The sequence below is a fragment of the Lepidochelys kempii genome, chromosome 8, assembly GCF_965140265.1.
Source record: "Lepidochelys kempii isolate rLepKem1 chromosome 8, rLepKem1.hap2, whole genome shotgun sequence".
Classification (NCBI taxonomy): domain Eukaryota; kingdom Metazoa; phylum Chordata; order Testudines; family Cheloniidae; genus Lepidochelys; species Lepidochelys kempii.
The window spans coordinates 88,391,131-88,412,319 of NC_133263.1; the positions used below are offsets into that span (position 1 = coordinate 88,391,131).

The 21,189-nt window shown below is 47.2% G+C and overlaps 1 protein-coding gene and 1 long non-coding RNA gene across 6 annotated transcripts in view; one reads left to right on the plus strand and one right to left on the minus strand.

Moving 5' to 3' along the window:
• Nucleotides 1-2,623: 2,623 nt before the first annotated feature.
• On the minus strand, nt 2,624-9,355 carry GADD45A (growth arrest and DNA damage inducible alpha). Of its 3 annotated transcripts, none has more exons than XM_073357400.1 (4): nt 9,205-9,355; nt 8,754-8,855; nt 6,633-6,852; nt 2,624-5,215 (listed from the first exon to the last, which is right to left on the minus strand). In XM_073357400.1, exons 2-4 carry the CDS (start codon nt 8,852-8,854, stop codon nt 5,102-5,104), a joined length of 435 nt encoding a protein of 144 aa, XP_073213501.1. In that variant the 5' UTR covers nt 8,855; nt 9,205-9,355; the 3' UTR covers nt 2,624-5,101. The 3 variants fall into 3 exon arrangements, with proteins under 3 accessions (XP_073213501.1, XP_073213499.1, XP_073213500.1); XM_073357398.1 differs by lacking the exon at nt 9,205-9,355 and adding an exon at nt 9,034-9,185; XM_073357399.1 differs by lacking the exon at nt 9,205-9,355 and adding an exon at nt 9,038-9,133.
• A 23-nt stretch (nt 9,356-9,378) lies between these two features.
• Nucleotides 9,379-21,189, plus strand: part of LOC140916184 (uncharacterized) — a 58,758-nt gene continuing 46,947 nt past the window's right edge. For 2 of the 3 annotated variants that reach the window (XR_012160450.1, XR_012160451.1), the window contains exons 1-2: nt 9,379-9,628; nt 10,940-11,035. This is a non-coding gene — a long non-coding RNA (uncharacterized lncRNA). Of the gene's footprint in view, nt 9,629-10,939; nt 11,128-21,189 lie in introns of those variants that run through there. The other variant, XR_012160449.1, reaches the window with a different exon arrangement.

The window sequence follows — 21,189 nt, forward strand, 5'->3', positions numbered from 1 at the left end:
GTTGAAGCTCATGGGGCCACCGTTTGAGCCTCTATGAATGTGCTCCTTACTACGCCTATCTCTGAAGGAGGATTTTCTGGTAGTTATCACTTTGTCCAGGAGGGTGGCCAAACTGCATGTTCTGACATCCAAAATGCTTTCTACAGTCTTTTTTAAGAATAAGGTGTACTTACGCCTTCATCTAAGATGTCTCTCTCTAAAGTGGTATCTAATTTTCATATTAACCAGTCAATTTACTTACGTGCATTTTATCCCAAACCACATGTGAACAGAGAGGAGCAACATCTGCTCACCTTAGACATTAGAAGAGTGTTGGCATTCTACAGAGACAGAACAGGACAGTTTTGTTTGTCAGACCGACTATTTGTGGCCTTAAAATCTATGCTATTTATTCAGAATGAAGGGTCTCCTGGTCTCTTTGCAAAGAATTTCATCTTGGATAATTTCCTGCATTCATGTTTGCTGCTGGGCACACTGATGGCACATTCCACAAGATTGCAAGCAGCCTTGAGGGAAGTCCTTGCACAAGTCCCTATCCAGGACATTTGTAGCACAGCAACCTGGTCTTCAGTTCACATCTTCGCATCCCATGATGCTATTACTCAGTACTCCAGAGACGATGCTAAATTTGGCCAAGTTGTACTACAGTCTGTGTGCATGGGAATTCCAGTCCCTCCTCCTACGTTACGGCTTGTGAGTCACCAGGAGTGGAATGTACATGTGCAATGACTCAGAGAAGAAAAAGCAGTTACTAACCTTTCGTAGCTGTTGTTCATTGAGATGTGTTGCACATGCCCATTCCATGACCCACTCCTCTGCATCAGAGTTGCCCGGCAAGAAGGAACTGAGGGAGCTCAGGGGCAACTGGGCCCTTTATGCCAGCGTGTAGCAGCAGAGGGTGCTTGAGCTGCCCCCGATGGATAGCACTTAGGGAAAAATTCCCAATGGCTGTGCATGCGGCATGCACACACCAAGAGTGGCATGGACATGTGCAGCACATCTCGAAGAATAACCATTATGGAAGGTTAGTAACCATTTTCTCCTTCTCCTCTGCTGAAACACAGCCTTGAGAAGAGTTGGAACAGGGCAACTACTCAGCATCAGCAACACTGTACAAGCTTCAGGCGGTGAAATGAATAATTGCTGCAATTAACATTACGTGGGAAATTTAGGAGATTTTTGTATGCAATTACAAAACAACTCACTTGCATGGTCAACCTATGGAACTCATTGTCAGGGGATGTTGTGGAGGCCAAAAGTATAACTGGATTCAAAAAAGAATTAGAAAAGTTCATGGAAGATAGATCCATCGATGACTATTAGCCAAAATGGTCAGGGACACCACCCCATGCATTGGGTTTCCCTAACCTTGTGACTGCCAGAAACTGAGACTGCATGACAGGGGATGGATCAGTTGATAGATTGCCCTGTTCTGTCCATTCCCCCTGAAGCATCTGGCACTGGCCACTGTTGGAAGTCAGGATACTGGGCTAGATGGAGCATTGGTCTAACCCAGTATGTCCATTCTTATGTTCTAACTCTGGGGAAAAACGACTGGACATGGAAGCTCTGCTCCCGTGCCCTTCAGATTTGTGATTGGGCAGATCTCACACAGCAATAACTTTTAAAATCTATGCTATTTTATTCTTCCTAGGCTTTTATACTGAACCAATTGCCATGTAGTCTGGGTACTGTTCATGTAGGACTCCAAATATGCTACAAGTCTATCCATGCCTGCTCATAGTGGTTTTCCAGAGTTAGGAGTGTCTGTATTCTAACACTGTCAGTCTGTGCTGTGCTTCTCTAATAATTTTTTATAACACTACCAACAAAAAAGACAGTGTTATACCAGGTGGATGCTCCTAACAATGCTGGACAAATTTCTGCTCACACCATTAGATTTGTTGTGTAGATGGGGCTTTAATGCCTGATCAAGGTAAAATGAAGCTACTGGCTCGGGACAGTTAGGGACTGTAGCTAATCCTCCAGATCCTGATTCCAACATTTGTTACACCATTTACCTTATTGACTTAGGAATTAGCAACAAAAGGAACAAAGCCTGGGACATGGAGGTGAAGAAAGATTAAAGATCCAGCAACCTCTAATTACATGTTTATAGTCACATATATTTAAGGGATGACTAAACTATTTCCTTAATATCTACATTTCTGCTTCTATATTACCTCCAGGACAACAGGAAGAGAGGGGATTTTTGAGATGGGCATGAGTTGGGAGGAAACCTCTAACACATTCAGTCTTCAGTGTGTATTTACTTTTGAAATGCTGATAGTAAATTTAAATGCCATGGTAAAGCAGCACATCAGAATTTAAAGAGACAATGTCAAGTTAAAAATGTTTTCCAAAAATTCCTTTCTTTTGTTACTAATGCTATCTTAGAATAATTTACTCTTCACCCTTTCTGCTGTAAACATATCAGCATCACTTGTGGTTAGAATCACAGTCACATTCTGGTGATCCTGCATTTATGTAATATGTGGGATGCAAACACTGCGGGGGAATGTTTAAATCTGAACTAAAGAATTGTTACTGGCTTTTTGTTTCAAATGACAAAACGTTTCTATTAATATCCAGTCTGGAAAAAAATTAGTAAATGGGGGCCATAAACATTTCCTTTTAACTTTATTATTTGTATCACTGTAGCCATTCGCACTAGTCATGGCCCACAACCCTGTTTTTCTAGGCGCTGGACAAACACGGAACAAAAAGATAGTCCCTGCTCCAAAAGGACTTACAATAAAAGTAGAAGATGAGACAACAGATGAGAAGCACAAGGAAACAATGAGAAAATATTCATTAGCAAGACAGATAGTTGTCTCAGAACACCTATGGTCTCCATATTGTGAAGTTTTTTGTAGGTATCAGAACAAAGGAGAGTTTTGAGGAGGGATTTGAAAGTAGATTATGAGGTAGCTTTGCAGATGTTTATAGGGAGCTTCTCTGAGACATGGAGAAAGTATACTCTTTGCAGCAGTAATCAGAAGGGATATAAATGGGGCAAGTTAACCCACAGAGGCCTTAATCCTTCAAAAATTTACACATGTATTTATCTTTAATCTTGGGAGGAGTCCCATTTCTGGGAGTAAAGTATGCGTGTAAGGACATTTGCCAGATCAGGGCTCAAGTTTGCAATTAGCTAAAAACAGCTGTCTTATAGTGCAAGATTCTCACACTCTGAGAAAGCAAGTGCTACAAACAGGTTCTAAAGTTACATGTCAGATGTCTCCTACCAAACACTGACCCTAATAGAATATGAACCAGCATATAACACTTTTGTATTTCGTAGTTTGGCCCTACAATTAGTCTGTTTCCTAGAACCATACTAAAATTGGCCATATTCTGCCCTGCCTTAAACAAGGTGCAAACTCAGTCTGGTCATTGGGAGAACCCAGAGGTGTAAATGAGGGCAGGATTTGGTTGGTCTCTGTGGATTGCCTGTCAGGCCCAGTTTTCTTGTCTGTCAGTCTTCTTTTACGTGCAGTTAATCTGGACACAAGGCTTGCTTCAGAAAGAATGCCATTTGCAGGGTTATACTGGCTGCCTATGTAACCTCCAGGCCATGTGTCTGAAGTATGTATCCTGCTGTCCAAACAGAGGTCAAGTGTAACTAGGCCTGAAACCAGGTAGAAGAAGCATATAGAGCATGAGGAGAGTCTTCCCAGCTAGGAATGCTAAAATGACAGTCCTTCCAGGGTTTCTGGGCCTACAGTGAAGTTGATGTATTGGCAATGACCCTGGCCAAAGATGGATTAGCCTCTAAATTCGTTCTTGGCCTGTAAGGCCTTCTTCATCGGGTCCTGTATAGCTGGGCTGTAAGGAATATGGGTGCATGTTGCTGATGGAGAGATTCTAATGGCTAACCCACCCACCCCTACTCCTCTTTTGTCTGTCTTTGATTGTGGTGGCTGCTCCATACCATCTAAGCATAGATTCCTTGTAACAGAACTGGTAGTGTTTGTCTGAATCTCCCCACCCCATTAACAGGTGTTGATCCAGCAGGGAAAGTCTTAAGTGGGTTTTACTGACTCATTAGTGCAGGTACCTTGTTACCCTTCTCAAATACAAAGGAGGTAGGAGTTGCTAAGCGGTTCATGGACTAAGACATGAATTGCTTTTCAGCGTAGGAACCTTGCTCTACAATTCTCAAAAGCACCTAACTCATTGACTTTCAATAGGACCAGGGCTCCTAAGTCACTTAGGTGCTTTTGAAGTGCTTGAATAATACGTAGCAGGCCCCACTCTCACCCATGTACTCTTATTTTTTTAAAACCATGACAGCGTTTAGGAATTAAACCCACATCCCACTTTCAGGCTTGGTCCTGTAACTTCTGAGTATATAAAACACCTATCTGCTAAAATGAACTGTAGCTGCAGAATCAGCCCTTAGCATTGCACAGTATTGAATCTGGCAAGAAAGTAAAAAGCTAACACGAGGATTTTTGAGGTTTTAAAATTTTTATTTCAGTAAAATAAACACCATCCAGTTTCAAACAAATTATATTAATGTAGCTGTTTTAATATTTTATTTTATTAAAACAAGTGGTGTAGTTGTATATCAGTTGCTTAAGGGTATTCTGGTTCTGAAGTTCATAGCATAAATAAAATCTTTGTCAATATCATAAAATAACTTAGTATATCTTAGAATAAAACCTTGAGCATCAACATCCCAAAATACAATACATTTTTTAAAAAGTTTTGATTAACCTTTTTGCTCTTTCGCGTTAAAGGCGTTTTAAACCAGAAACTACTAGTTGCACTTTTAAAACTTCAACGTGTTTGGTGCATTTTGAAATAACTCAACCATGCAGCTTCTTAAATCTTCCTGCCTGGTTTTTAGTTCCTTTGTGACACACTTGCTTACAACTCTTTCAGCACAGGTTCTTTTTTCATTTCCTTAACTTTTTGGCTACAAAGTCAACTTCCTTCAGTCCCACACATCATGTTCTTCAATCTCAGTCTACCCACTTGACATCAGTTGTTTGTAATCCTTTCATCAGGTATAGGGATTTACTTCCTGACCAACCACTAAAGTATTTCAAAATTTCAGTGCAATTTTGTTCAATTAGTTTTCATCCAAATACCATCATCGCTCAGGGAGATTAATCACTGGGACCCACTGATCCATGTAGCGACTTTCCCGGCAAAAGCAAATCAGCTGACTCAGTGCTGGATCCTTCCATTGAGATGCATGGGGATTCTGGAAAAAAAATAGTTGTTTCAAAATAAAACTGAATGGTCTTAACTCACTAGTGCAAAAAGATGGTGCTCCTAACTAATATCCAAATGCAAAGCTAAACTGGATCCTTGAACTCAGATTTTAGTTTGATACAAATAGTCTCCTCAAGTCCCTTAGCGGTTTTGTGAAATCATATGCTATATACATAACTGCATTGCAATAGGGATTCAACATCTAAAAGCTGAGTAAGGGGTTCAGAATTTGGCTGTGGTGGAGGTGTGGTCTAGTGGTCAGAGCATTTTAAATACATTCCTATTTTACGTACTGGCATTTTCTTGATGTCTTGAAATTTTGTTTCATTCTAGTGTTAATCATGCTGAAAACCACACACAAACATTAACGATCTGGCTTCTTATTTGAAAATGCAAGATTATATATGATGGACCATAACAAGAGTGTCAGGATATTGTAGAGAGGTTGTAGAAAATAGCTTTAACATTATACTGCACCTACACTATTGCATATAAACGTATAACAGCAAAGCAAACAAAACCACTTAAGATTCCTTTCATGTTTCTTCTGCAGTATGGGCATAATGGAAATACTTAACAAGTGTTTTGAGGACTATTTTTAGCATCGGGAAAAATATTAAAATAAAGAACTGCATGCATATAAACTTCCTCTACTTTTTAAGCTGAAAATTATTGACCCATTTCCTGCTCTGTCTCTGAAGAGCAGATGAATTTCAATTGAGTTGAATTATTTCCCTATTTTTCTCCAGAGAAATGTACACAACAATTTTTGACCATGGGCTAGAGTTAAGAAATTATTACTAGTGTTCAGACTTGCCAAAACCTTTAATGAAAATTTCTTCCCACTCTAAGAGCTCCCTCTAAAAGCAACTAACCTGTGCTATCTAATCTCTACTCTGAGCCAATTTGTAATAAGGAAAGACAAATAGAAGAGGCTGCTGTAGCAAGGTGACTCATGGGGATCTCTCTGCTGCTGGCAGGATCTTTAACATGTTTGAACATGCCCATATGGGGAAAATCTTTATGATCAAATCAGGAACAGCTCTGATGCAATGTCCTTAGTACAGGAAATAACTAAGTAGGGAAAAGGGCATGTCATTCCCCATAGTAAGTTAAAGATAGGCCTGATCCAAGTCCCAGATCTGAGTACTCCCAGATCTGGGGGTGGAGGGTGTAAATCCAAACCCAGATTTGAATATATAATGGCCAGAACCCCAGATCCCAAACTCCATGTGTTCAATATCTTATCCAAGGGCATATTTTAGGTTCTCTCTAAAGTAAACCCAACTGTAATCAGGTAAGAAACAGGACTCAGAGACCCAGCTTAAGCTGCAGCAAGGGAGCTCTGTGCCAGTGAGTCTTTTGTACTCCTGCTACTGGGGAGGGAGGATAGGATGGTCACTTACTGTGACAAGCACACAGTGCAGGTCTGCAGGCTGCTCAGCTCCCCCACTTGGCCCCAGAAGCAGCAGCTCAGCCAGCCGGCCTGGGTTGCTCACTCGCAGGATGTTAATGTCATTCTCACAGCAGAAAGCCTGGATCAGGGTGAAGTGGATTTGCAAAGCAACATCCCGATCATCCTCCTCATCTGCAGCTAGCAAACAAAGCACCACATTATCCGGATCCCTGCAAGGATGAAACAATACAGCCTAATTAGTCACAGCTAACACACAATTACATATTTAACAGAGACACATACCGATGAAACAAACAATGTCTCAGTTTATACACATGCAGAAGCTACTAGGTAGGCTGATGGTGTGTGTCTGAGCCATGAGTAATCAAATGCACACGTATGTTCACAAGGGGAGACCTGTGTACACACAGTACATACCTGCAGTACATACCGATGCGTCCCTATTTATCTGCTTTACATGCACACAGGTGTACTTCCCCCAAGCCCCACTGTACATGCACAGAAGTGTTCTTCCCCCAGCACTGTACATGTGCATAGGTGTACTTCCCCCAGCCCTGCTGTCCATGCACACAGGTGTACTCCCCCCCCGGCCCCTCTGTCCATGCACACAGGTGTACTCCTCCCAGCGCTGTCCATGCACACAGGTGTACTCCCCCCGGCCCCGCTGTCCATGCACACAGGTGTACTCCCCCCCGGCCCCTCTGTCCATGCACACAGGTGTACTCCCCCCCAGCCCCTCTGTCCATGCACACAGGTGTACTCCCCCCCAGCCCCTCTGTCCATGCACACAGGTGTACTCCCCCCCGGCCCCTCTGTCCATGCACACAGGTGTACTCCCCCCGGCCCCGCTGTCCATGCACACAGGTGTACTCCCCCCCGGCCCCGCTGTCCATGCACACAGGTGTACTCCCCCCGGCCGCGCTGTCCATGCACACAGGTGTACTCCCCCCCGGCCCCTCTGTCCATGCACACAGGTGTACTCCCCCCCGGCCCCGCTGTCCATGCACACAGGTGTACTCCTCCCAGCGCTGTCCATGCACACAGGTGTACTCCCCCCGGCCCCGCTGTCCATGCACACAGGTATACTGCCCCCGGCCCCGCTGTCCATGCACACAGGTATACTGCCCCCAGCGCTGTCCATGCACACAGGTGTACTCCCCCCCGGCCCCTCTGTCCATGCACACAGGTGTACTCCCCCCCGGCCCCGCTGTCCATGCACACAGGTGTACTCCCCCCCGGCCCCGCTGTCCATGCACACAGGTGTACTCCCCCCGGCCCCTCTGTCCATGCACAGGTGTACTCCCCCCCGGCCCCTCTGTCCATGCACACAGGTGTACTCCCCCCGGCCGCGCTGTCCATGCACACAGGTGTACTCCCCCCCGGCCCCTCTGTCCATGCACACAGGTGTACTCCCCCCAGCGCTGTCCATGCACACAGGTGTACCCCCCCCCGGCCCCGCTGTCCATGCACACAGGTGTACTCCTCCCAGCGCTGTCCATGCACACAGGTGTACTCCCCCCGGCCCCGCTGTCCATGCACACAGGTGTACCCCCCCCCGGCCCCGCTGTCCATGCACACAGGTGTACTCCTCCCAGCGCTGTCCATGCACACAGGTGTACTCCCCCCGGCCCCGCTGTCCATGCACACAGGTGTACTCCCCCCCGGCCCCTCTGTCCATGCACACAGGTGTACTCCCCCCCGGCCCCGCTGTCCATGCACACAGGTGTACCCCCCCCCGGCCCCTCTGTCCATGCACACAGGTGTACTCCTCCCAGCGCTGTCCATGCACACAGGTGTACTCCCCCCGGCCCCTCTGTCCATGCACACAGGTGTACTCCCCCCCGGCCCCTCTGTCCATGCACACAGGTGTACTCCCCCCCGGCCCCTCTGTCCATGCACACAGGTGTACCCCCCCGGCCCCGCTGTCCATGCACAGCGCTGCGCTCCCCGCACAGCGGGCGTGTGAGGAAGCGGTTAGCCCCCAGCACACCGCACAGACCGGCAGTGGCGGCAGGCTGCGCCCAGGGGCACCTCGCCCCCCGGGGGGAGGGCGGGCAGGGGATTACCAGACAGCAGAAGGCAGCCGGGGGCCTCGGGCCTCCCCACTTACACGTTGAGCAGCTTGGCCGCCTCGTAGACCCCGACGGTGACGCTCCTCTGAGTCAGGGCTTTGCTGAGAACTTCCTCCAGCGCGCTCCCCGCCGTCTCCATCCTGAGAGCAGCAAGAACAAGCCGCGAGGCTCCTGTCAGCCCCCCGCGGCGGGGTCCTCGCTGCGCCCGCCCCGGCCCCGGCCCCGGCCCCGGCCCCGGCGATCGGCTGACAGGCAGCCCCGCAGCGCCCGCGCCCGCGCCCCCGCCCCCGCCGCGAGCAGCCCCCCGCGCCGCGGTACCTGCCCATCGCCTGCTGCTCTCCAGCCAGCTCCTCCAAAGTCATAGTGCAGCCGGAGCGCAGCGCGCCCCGCCCCGCCCCGCCCGACACACCGGCGGGGGCCCTGCCGCGACCCTCACGCCAACTTGCGCCGCCCCAGCTGCGACCCCGGCCCCCGCCGCGCCGCCCGCACCCGCCAGCAGCGCCGCAGCCTCTGAGGGACAAAGGCGGCCTCGGCCGGGGTTATCCTGCCAACATCCAGCCAACCGTCTCCTTCCTCATTTGCATGCGGCCGCCCCATTGGGCCATGCAAATATAGTTTCGCGGCCCACTTGCCCCCTTTGCCCGGGCCCCGCCGGCCAGAGGATGGGGCCGGCAAGCCGGGCGCGGGACGACAGCGGCGCCCCTCCTGCCGATTGGCGGGGCAAGCGGGTTGGGAGGCGGGGTCTGCGGGGGCAGGGCGCCGCCGGTCATCGCGGCAGCCTCTGTGGGGCTGGTTCAGCTGTTTTTCTGGTCGGTGCACATTTCTCCCCCCTTGGAGTGGGGGAGGGGGCTGCTGTGCCGAGCTGTTGCCAGGGCTTAGTGCTCGCGGGGCACCGGGACAATAGGAGTTGTTGGTAAGCAGGTTAGGAAAGCCAAGGGTAGCTGCCCGCGTGCAGCGCGCTGTCCCTTCCAGCTGATGTTCATTGAACTCCTGCATTGTGCTGCCTGGCTGTGCAAGGGGGCCGCATTTCAGCGGCGGGGTGTGTGACCTGCCACCCAGATGTCACACGGCATAGGCCGGGGAGGGACACGGTTTCTGTATCCACCTCTGCTGCTGCATGGACTTTGGCATGCATATGGCTCCATTTGGAGAGGTGCTAAGTACCCCCCCCCCCCAGCTCCTCTTGACTTCCCTGTAGCTGTTGACTGGCAATAGGAGCTGGGGGTGCCCAGTGCACCTTTAAAGAAAAACATCTGGTTTCTGTGCCTCGGTTTCCCCATTTGAACACCTCCCAGGGATGTTGTGAGACTTGGTTCATTAATGCTGGTGAAAGCTGTATGAGAACCTCAGATAGAAGGTGCTTAGGAAACACAAAACAGCATTATTGGGAACCTGGTTATTGTCGCATACCCATTTTTAACATATGTTTGAAGAATGCCATTGTAAGTGTTACTATTAGTATTCATTAACATCAGAAGAGAGGTTACCAGTCGCATGTAATATAACACCATTCTTGTGAAGCGGCTGAACTAGAAAGTAGGGGCCAGATTCTCAGCTGATATAAATGGGCATAGCTCCATTTAAGTCAAAGTAACTATGCAGAAGCTGGCCCTTGACTCCTAAAAATCAGGACTTAAATAGGCTTAGTAAGCCAAAAATTGTCTATGCCCACAAATACACACTAAGGGCTCAATGCTGCAAGGTGCTGAATGCTCTGGCATTAATCCACAAAAGCACTTAATGTTTAAGCATGTGCTTTTCTGGTTCAGGGTCAGAATGCTGATCTCGCAGATCCAACACTTTGCTAGCCAGCATTATGGTTACAGTCAGGGAGAGCTGGGTTACTGGGAACTTTCCAGTTTATGGGACCTGTCTTGCCCTCCTGGTTAGGTTAGTTTCAGTTTCTGCTGAGTGAATACTGGAAGATATGGCTGCGTCATTGGCCTTGTGTGCTGCTTTGGAGTTTCTGCGGGTCATGTCTCAGCTGTGCACTCTGACATCATTTCCTGCCTGCTACAGAGTAGGTCTATTTCTGTCTCCTATCTTCAGTTTAGGTCATTTTCCTGCACCCCTCACTCCCAGTCCGTCTATTGTTGGACTCCAGGCATATTTTTAGATTCCTTCCCTCTGCCCTAGGGCCTCCATTTCTGGCCTCCAACCTGCTCCAGCTTTTTCTCTTCTAATTTCCGCCCCTCCCCCACAACAGCTCCTTTTTTACTTTCAGGTACCCCTTTCCCCTGGCAAGATCTCCCCCTTCTCTTTTGGTAACCCTGCGATAGAGGTGGGGAGAGAACGAGCAAGGAAAAGACATTGGAGGAAGGTAAGTGGGAGACTGAGAAGAAGCTTGAGGGAGAGCTGATACAAGAGAAGAGGAAAGCTGTGTAGGTAATGCTGGCTGGAGGAAGAGAGAAAGCATAGGGAGCAGGGAACAGAGAGAGAAGATGAAGCACCGAGAACTTAGGGAGACAGAAACTCAGAGAAGCAATAAGGAAATAAGGTTGGAGTAAATTAAAAAGGGAGCAAAGCCTGCAAGAGGTGGGACTGAGACTGTGGAAGCCCTGACTAAAGGAAGCACTGAGATGTAAGGACTGTTTTTTCCCCACTTCATCCTTTACGGTAATAGTCCTGGTTTCTCTTCTGGAAGAGGGGCACATGGCTAGCTCTGGAAGGGAGTGTCAGAGGTGCCTTTTAATGCCCAGGCAGAGCTCTGGCCTTTCCACCCACAATCTACCATGGCAACTGCCCTGGTTTTCCACTTCAAAAATCTGATTTCCCTAGTTAAGGATGGTAACTGAAGGAAAAACAATGGGCTGGAAATAAGTAAGTGCATATCAGACCAAATCACCCTAAGTATTCCCAGTCATGCACTGAAATGGATTTCCCAACTCTTCCTCAGGTCCGAGACCCACCCAAATCTGCTATCTCACATTTGTTACAGTAAGTTACTGACGTAAGATTATGCTGACTCATGCAGTGGAAATGACAGAAAACGTTTTCTCTAGGCCAGCGGTTCTCAACCCACTGGCTGCATGCAGCCCAATTATCACACAGCTGTGGCCCAGCTGTGTGCGAAAGGCTGCCAGGCCACACAGCATGGGTCTGGGCTACCGGCTGGTCCTGCATAGTGGGAGGTCTGGGGCTGCTGGTTGCCCTGCACAGTGGGAGTCTGGGATCCAGGGCTGCCGGCTGGCCCCGCACAGCACAGGTCCAGGGTCACTGCCCGGCTCCATAGGGTCCATGTCCGGGGCTGCTGGCTAGCCCCATGGGGTTGGAGTCCTGGGTTGGTGTCAGGGATGCCGACCATCCCCAGGGGGTTGGGGTCCGGGCTGCTGCCTGGCTGCCCTACCACGCAGCGGGGTCCAACAGGTCAGGGCTGCTGCATAGCCCCGCATGGCGGGGTTTGGGGTCCCTACTCCCCGGACCCCCACCCAAGGCTCCACTCCTGGCCCCATTCTGTGGAGAGGTCTCTTGGTCGGCGGCGCTGGGCATAGGGGTCAGTCGGGAGAGGTTCGGGGGAGGAGGGGTACGCTGTTTTTGGCTAACGCAAGAGAGTGCCCAAAAGTAAAGTCAGTGATATCTGTGTTGGCAGTCAGCTGAGGTCAGGGATGGATCAATTTAAAAAAATCCTGAAATATGAGGTTATATCACCATTAGAAGCGTGAAGTGCCTGAACTTGTACTTTCCTTGAGAGAGAAGCAGTGATAGCTCGTTGACTGAGATCACCCTTTAGATCAGGGGTGGGCAAACTTTTTGGCCCGAGGGCCACATCAGGGTGCAAAACTGTACGGAGGGCAGGGTAGGGAAGGCTGTGCCTCCGCAAACAGCCTGACCCCCGCCCCCATCCACCCTCTCCCACTTCCTGCCCCCTGACTGCCCCCCTCAGAACCCTCAAACCATCCAACCCCTCCACTCCCTGTCCCCTGACCGCCCCGAACCTCCGCCCCATCCAACAGCCCCCTGCTCCCTGTCCCCTGACTGCCCCCCGGGACCTCCTGCCCCTTATCCAACCCCCGTGCCCCTGCCCCCTTACCATGCCGCTCAGAGCAGCATGTCTGACAGCCACGCCGCCCGGCCAGAGCTAGACACACTGCCGCACTGCCTGCATGAGCAGGCAGCCCCGCCACCCAGAGAGCTGCCCACGCGGTAGCGTTGCTGGGGGGACAGCGGGGGAGGAGGCGGGGCTAGCCTCCCTGGCCGGGAGCTCAAGGGCTGGGCAGGATGGTCCCGTGGGCCGTAGTTTCCCCACCTCTGCTTTAGATCTTGTGCCACACAATGAGTCCTCCTGTGAAAAGAAGTGACTCTCATATCATTTTAAGGCCCACATTCAATCTTGTACTGGGGATAAATGTACATGCAAGCCAGGTCTAGCCCTGGGCCCTTGGCCAATTGCCAATACAGCTCTCGGTGACATTACATTCAGGTGCCTCTGATTTAGCATAGGTACAAAGTTTTCTATCATATCCATTGTATGAGTCAGAATTTATGTCAATAATTCACTGTGATAAAAGTGAGATAGAAACTATGGCTGGCACAGAGGTGAGTTGATGCTTAAAATGAGGGCATTGCATTTCACTGCATAACTGGGAGCAGCGTTTGGTCCAATGATTCACTCTTCCTTCTGCATCAGAATTTCTTAAGTGCAATATTGCTAACCCCAAGCATTCAAAAATCACAGGTCAGGCCCCCCCAAAATCATGACACTGGCATAAAAATAGTGAAATTTAAAAAAAATTGGGGGTTCTCTTTAATTTGCCGTCTTGTTTCTGGGCCTTTAAGGTACACTCAGGTCACAGGTTTCAAGTTGTTCTTCATAACCAGGAAGTCTAGGGACTTACTTTGCTTTTTTAATGAAAGTTGAGATACTCGGCTCATTATGGCATACAGCAAACAGGAAAACATAAAAAAAAGAGCTCTCCAACCTGGAGACTCTCATAAATAACCAACCTTCCATACAAACGGACTTTACTAAAATAAGACAGGAGATCTACATTACACACTTCACCTCTCTACAAAGGAAAAAGGACCATAAGCTGTCTAAAATCCTACCTGCCACATGGGGCCACAACAGTGATACCCCTAACTCACCCAGCAGTATCGTCAATCTATCCAGCTACACACTCAACCTGGCAGAAGAGTCTGTCCTATCTCGGGGACTCTCTTTTTGCCCCGCCACCCCCATAAACATGATAGTTCTGCGGTGATCTGGAAGCCTACTTTTCCCATCTCCGACTCAAAGAATACTTTCAAGATAACACTGAACAGCACACTGATACACAGATACCCTCCCACCAACAGCACAAGAAGAAGAACTCCACATGGACTCCTCCTGAGGGTCGAAATGACGGTCTGGACCTATACATAGAATGCTTCCACCGACGTGCACAGCCAGAAATTGTGGAAAAACAACATCGCCTCATAACCTAAGTTGTGCAGAACGCAATGCCATCCACAGCCTCAGAAACAACCCTGACATTATAATCAAAGAGGCTGATAAAGGAGGTGCTGTTGTCATCATGAACAGGTCTGACTACCAAAAGGAGGCTGCCAGACAACTCTCCAATACCAAATTCTACAGGCCACTTTCCTCAGATCCCACTGAGGAATACACTAAGAAACTGCACCGTCTACTCAGGACACTCCCTACACTAACACAGGAACAACATACTCTTAGAGTCCCGACTGGGGTTATTCTATCAACTACCCAACATCCACAAACCCGGAAATCCTGGATGCCCCATCATCTCGAGCATTGGCACTCTCACTGAAGGACTGTCCGGATATGTGGACTCTCTACTGAGACCTTACTCCACCAGTACTCCTAGCTATCTCCGTGACACCACTGATTTCCTGAGAAAACTACAATGCATTGGTGATCTTCCAGAAAATACCATCCTAGCCACCATGGATGCGGAGGCTCTCTACACAAACATCCCACACACAGATGGAATACAAGCTGTCAGGAATGGTATCCCTGATGATGTCACAGCACAACTGGTTGCTGAGCTCTGTGACTTTATCCTCATGCACAATTATTTCAAATTTGGTGACAATATATACGTCCAGACCAGTGGCACTGCTATGGGCACCCGGATGGCCCCACAATATGCCAACATTTTTATGGCTGACCTGGAACAACGCTTCCTCAGCTTTCATCCACTCACACCCCTTCTCTACCTATGCTACATTGATGACATCTTCATCATCTGGACCCATAAGAAGAAACCCTGGAAGAATTCCACCACGATTTCAACAGCTTCCACCCCACCATCAGCCTCAGCCTGGACCAATCTACACGGGAGGTCCAATTCCTAGACACCACGGTGCAAATAAGTGACGGTCATGTTAACACCACCCTATACCAAAAACCCACCAACTGCTATGCCTACCTTCATGCCTCCAGCTTCCATCCCAGACACAGCACACGATCCATTGTCTGCAGCCAAGCGCTGAGATACAACCGCATTTGCTCCAACCTCTCAGACAGAGACCAACACCTACAAGATCTTCACCAAGCATTCTCAAAACTATGATACCCACACGAGGAAATAAGGAAGTAGATCACAGAGCCAGACATGTACTCAGAAGGCTCCTGCTGTGAGACAAGCCCAAGAAAGAAACCAACAGAACTCCACTGGCCATCACATACAGTCCTCAGCAAAACCTCTCCAATGCATCATCAGTGATCTACAACCCATCCTAGACAACGATCCCAAACTTTCAAAGACCTTGGGAGACAGGCCAGTCCTCGCCCACAGACAACTCGCCAACCTGAAGCATATTCTCACCAGCAATGGCACACCGCACCATAGTAACTCTAACTCAGGAACCAATCCATGCAACAACCTCGATGCCAACTCTGCCCACATATCTACATCAGCAACACCATCACAGGACCTAACTGGATCAGCCACACCATCACCGGTTCATTCACCTGCACGTCCACAAATGTAATATACGCCATCATGTGCCAGCAATGCCCCTCTGCTATGTACCTCGGCCAAACTGGACAGTCCCTACGTACAAGGATAAACGGATACAAATCAGATATTAGGAATGGCAATATACAAAAACCTGTAGGAGAACACTTCAACCTCCCTGGACACACAATAGCAGATTTCAAGGTAGCCATCCTGCAGCAAAAAAACTTCAGGACCAGACTTCAAAGAGAAACTGCTGAGCTTCAGTTCATTTGCAAATTTGACACCATCAGCTCAGGATTAAACAAAGACTGTGAATGGCTATCCAACTGCAAAAGCAGTTTCTCCTCCCTTCGTGTTCACACCTCAACTGCTAGAAGAGGGCCTCATCCTCCCTGATTGAACTAACCTTGTTATCCCTAGCTTGATTCTTGCTTGAGTATTTATACCTGCCTCTGGAAATTTCTACTACATGTATCTGACAAAGTGGGTATTCACCCACGAAAGCTTATGCTCCAATACGTCTGTTAGTCTATAAAATGGCACAGGACTCTGCCACTTTTACAGATCCAGACTCACACGGCTACCCCTCCGATACTCGGCTCATTATCTGACTCCAGCAGCTGGGGCTTCAAGAACAAAGCACAAAATATTGCAGGATTTGCAATACAATCCGGAGAGCTGGCAACTCTGAAGCGAAAGATGCAGCCACAACTTAATAGGTTTATTTGTGTTTTTCTCCAAGAAGCTGGTAAAGAAATATCCCCTCTGCTTTTTAAATTTATTTTAAGTATTTTATAATTTTAATTGTGCAGCAATTCAAATTACTTATACTAAAAAATTGCTAAGAGTGAATAGAAGAAGGGGGCATGTGTGCAGCAGATACTGTATATCCTGATTTGCAGCCTATCCCTCAGCCTTTGTGGCTTTCTGTACATCTGGCCTTGTTAGGCATTTAAGCACTGGGGTTAATGTCCTCTTCATACATCGTCCTCCAAAGAATATAGGAGCTTTTGTCGGTGACTTTGTAGAACGCTTGGGTTTGTTTTTAGGAGCCTAAAGGTTTCTCATGTCTATAACTTTTATTATAACATGTTTTTTAATTATACACTTGTTAATTGTGTCATCTTCTGCCATCGCTAAATTCTGTCCTGCACGTTCTGTAAGTCATGCACGTGCCTGCTGTGATCTTTTCACCAAAGATTTTAACTGGGGGAAGCTTCCTGTACTAAACTGTGTGGTAAGTCAGATGGTTAGACAGAGAGTCTTGGGGCTGGTGGTCACCCTTAGATGTTCCTCCTAGAGAACATGCTTTCTGTCTTAGACAATTACTGGATTCAGAATACTTTACTCTCTGATGCACATAAATTTGGATCTGTTGGGCTCAGAAGGGCACAGGGTCCCTAAATATGGCACAAAGTCTTAATATAACAACACTATCTCTACAGTGGACACCCTGGCTACACTTTATATCTGCCCCTTGCTGATAAGATACCACTGATAACTGTGAAGTAAGGAGAGCCGCCAGTGCACCCTCAGCTCCCATTGGCTTCAGTGGGATTTGAGGCTGCTCAGCACATTCCAGAAGCTGCTTAGCACCTCTTAGGGTTGGGCCCTCCTCCTAGCAGCACCATGGCACTTTTTAAATGTATGGTTTAAATAAGCCCAAAAAAATAGTAATTCTCGCAGGTGGATCCCCGCTGTCAGATCTGACCTGAATGAGCCTACACAACAAGCTGCATAGAACCAAACTGATCTATGTTAGAACTGATGGGAGGTGAGCATTTCGTTCTAGTGAATCTAGTTACTTCAAATTTGAGACTTGGCCCTTCAGGCTATGCTTTTCTCCAAAAGTCAGATAGTTATTTGCAATCGCTGCAATATTAACAAAATAACTTTTCTAAAAGGTACTGTGAGAAGCCTTACATTTTGTTCAGTGTCTTGTGTCTTTAAGCCCTGTATGGCATCTTTAGTTGCCACACACACATTTTCTGGCACCGCCCCCAAATCCAGCCATTTTGATCAGACTTTACAAAACCTTTGACAGACCAGAGAGATTAATAAAAAATCACAGCCCAATCCTCAGCTGGTGTAAATCAGTGCAGCTCCACTGACCTCAGACCGCTTTCCCGGAGATAGACCCCAAACCTACAAAAAAGTAACAAAAGCTATTAACTGAAGCAGCAAAGACTGTGACTCGTAGGAAAACTACAACAAAATATGAAAAGAGGAAAGGGAATAGATCTCTTCTTAAATCAGACAGTCTGTAACTTGTTTGAAGAGCTAACACACAGGAAACAAGTGGCAGTGCCTTAGGGCTAAAGCTCCACTGTACTGTCTCTCAAAAAATATCAATCACTGAATAAATTCAACCTGAACACAATGCTGTACAAACCACCCATGTATCTGTGTATCACAAGTTCAAACCTACCCTACCTGTGTGTAACCGTGCCGCACTGAATACCTTTGAATATACAATAGTTAAACTCAGTAGCTATACACATACCTATCTATAACAATAGCACACCAAAACACACCGTCCCTTTCTGTTCTGCAATATTATGCCAAATATTTACATGGATATTTTACCTTTGGACTTATCAAGAAGTGCTCCTATAAAATGCAAATGAACAGCTAAACAAAAGGGTGCATATAATCTCAGACTTCCCCATTCAAAAGTGGCTTAAAACCAACTTTGTTTCTTCCCCCTCTCGTTCTGCGCAGAATATTGCTCAGCTTGGACAGAGAACTGGGGCTCAAGTTTGCATTTCACTCTCTACCTTAGCTAACCTGTTGGGGTTTTGTTTTTTTTTCCTGGCTTTGAGGAAGGTGCTGGATTTACCTTTGAATTATACTTGTATTTGTAATAGGTTGCCACACCTTTGCCACTTATTTCCCTACAGGAGAGACTGGGGTTCATTTTGCTGGTGATTACTGAGATGTAGAAGAAGCAGGTGATTGTTTTCCATTGAAATTCTTGCTCTGATGGAAAGGAGATGGTGGTCTGGGCAGTTGGGGTGAGGAGACTTCCCACCACCCTCTATGCTAGAGCAACTCTTTTATCTATTTTAACTAGTCCGTATTTGGAAGCTTAGTTTATACATAGCCCTTTTTTATTTGATACTTGCCTATCATAGAGGTGAAGGACTGGAAGGGACCTCGATAGGTTTTTTTCCACTGCACTGAGGCGGGAGTAAGTATTATCTAGATAAGTGATTCTCAAAGCCGGTCCACCGCTTGTTCAGGGAAAGCCCCTGGCGGGCCGGACCAGTTTGTTTACCTGCCGCATCCACAGGTTCAGCCGATCGCAGCTCCCACTGGCCGCGGTTCGCCGCTCCAGGCCAATGGGGGCTGCAGGAAGCAGTGTGGGCCAAGGGACGTGCTGGCCGCCCTTCCCGCAGCCCCCATTGGCCTGGAGCGGCGAACTGCAGCCAGTGGGAGCCGTGATTGGCCGAACCTGCAGACACGGCAGGTAAACAAATGAGTTGGGCCCGCCAGGAGCTTTCCCTGAACACGCGGTGGACCAGCTTTGAGAACCACTGATCTAGATCATCCCTGACAGTTGTTTGTCTAACTTTTTTGTAAAAACTTCCAATGACAGAGATTCCACAACCACCCTAGGAAATTTGTTCCAGTGCTTAACTATCCATAGAGTTAGGAAGTTTTTCCTAATGTTTAACCTAAATCTCCCTTGCTGCGGTTTAAGCTCATTACTTCTTGTCCTGTCATCAGTTGTTAAGGAGAACAATTTATCCCCCGTGTCTTTATTAATAATCTTTCACATACTTGAAGACTGTTATCATGTCCCCCCTGTCTTCTCTTCTCCAGACTAAACAAACTCAGTTTTTTTAATCTTTCTTTCTAGGTTATGTATTTTAAATCTTTACTCTTTTTTTGCTACTCTCCTCTGGACTTTCTCCAATTTGTCTGCATCAGTCCTGAAGTGTGGTGCCCGGAACTGGCCACAATACCTCCACTGAGGCTTATCAGTGCTACATAGGGCAGTAAAATTACTTCTCGTGTCTTGCTTACAACAGATGTGCTAATACAACCTAGAATGATGTTTGGTTTTTTTTGCAACAGTATTACATTGTTGACTCATATTTAGTTTGTGATCCAATATAGCCCCCAGATACTTTTCTGCAGTTCTCCTTTCTAGGCAGTCATTTCTCATTTTGTATTTGTGGACTTGATTTTTCCTTCCTAAGTGGAATACTTTGCCTTTGTCCATATTGAATTTCATCCTATTTATTTCAAACCATTTCTCCAGTTTGTAAAGATCATTTTGTCCTCTGACGTGCTTGCAACCCCTCCCAGCTTGCTATCATCTGAAAACTTTATATGTGTACGCTCTATTCCATTATCCAAATGATTTATGAAGATAGTGAATAGAACCAGGCCCAGGACAGATCTCTGCAGGACCCCACATGTTATGCCCTTCCAGCTTGACTGTGAACCACTGATAACTATCCTTCAGTTTTCTAACCAGTTGTGCACCCACCTTATAGTAGGTTCATCTAGGCTTTATTTCCCTAATTTGCTTATGAGAAAGTCATGTGAGACAGTATCAGAACCCTTACTAAAGTCGACATATATCAAATCTACCGCTTCTTCCCCCATCCACAAGTCTTGTTACGCTGTCAAAAAAGGATATTAGGTTGGTTTGACATGATTTGTTCTTGACAAATCATGTTGGCTATTACTTATTACCTTATTATCTTCTAGATGCTTACCTTCTGTGAAAACTTTATAACTTGACTCCTGAAGAAGATAATCCACCACCTTTAGCTAACACAGACTACTTCTACCAGTCTATTCTCTGGCTAGCTATTATGCTTTACTCCTGCACTTGGTAAACTGTACTGGCTTTCTGTAACATGGTAGACTGTGGTTTCAGATTCTACAGTTGACCTGTAAGGCTTTGTAAGGACAGTAGTCAGCCCAGTGCTTCTCTTTGAACTTTTGCTGCCATATGTTCCCATTCACCCTGTGAGACCTACAGGGGAGGGTTTATTATAATCAGAACTGTGTCAGAGATCATGCTTTCTCAGCTGCTGCCCCAAGAAGCAAGCCTCCCTTTTCCAGAAGACCTGTATTCTTTGTACATTATCTACAGAAACAGAGCTGGAGGGTCAGATCCTCCGCTGGTGTAAAATAGCATAGCTCCCTTGACTTCAACAGACCTATGCTTATTTACTTCAGCTAAGGATCTGGCCCTGAAAAATCTTTTAAAGACGCCTTGGCAATATGGTTTAATATAGTTTGTTGTTTGTTTTCAGATTTGCTTTTTGCTTGTTATAAATGGCAACTTGGATTTCAGAACAATTAAGTCAATCTAGTGCAATGCATGCCTGAAACCCTCTAAAATCATAGCTTGAAGCATGCAGCTAAATGAGGTAAAGGTTTATTCTGTATGCTGTACTTAGAACCATTTATTTGAGCATCTGTTAGTAAGAGCTGGGTATGAAACTACCTGCCATAGCACAATACAAAGGGGTTATTAAACACAAAATCAGTGGATCTTTAATTGCTTCTGACATGGGCAAGAAAACAGTTG

Excerpts from the sequence above, each read along its gene's own strand:
- GADD45A (XM_073357398.1), bottom strand. The coding sequence starts at position 9,077 with ATGACTTTGGAGGAGCTGGCTGGAGAGCAGCAGGCGATGGGCAG. Across the intron at positions 8,856-9,033 it reads GAGCAGCAGGCGATGGGCAG|GATGGAGACGGCGGGGAGCG; the intron begins GTACCGCGGCGC and ends TGCTGCTCTCAG. Across the intron at positions 6,853-8,753 it reads GCGGCCAAGCTGCTCAACGT|GGATCCGGATAATGTGGTGC; the intron begins GTAAGTGGGGAG and ends TCATCCTTGCAG.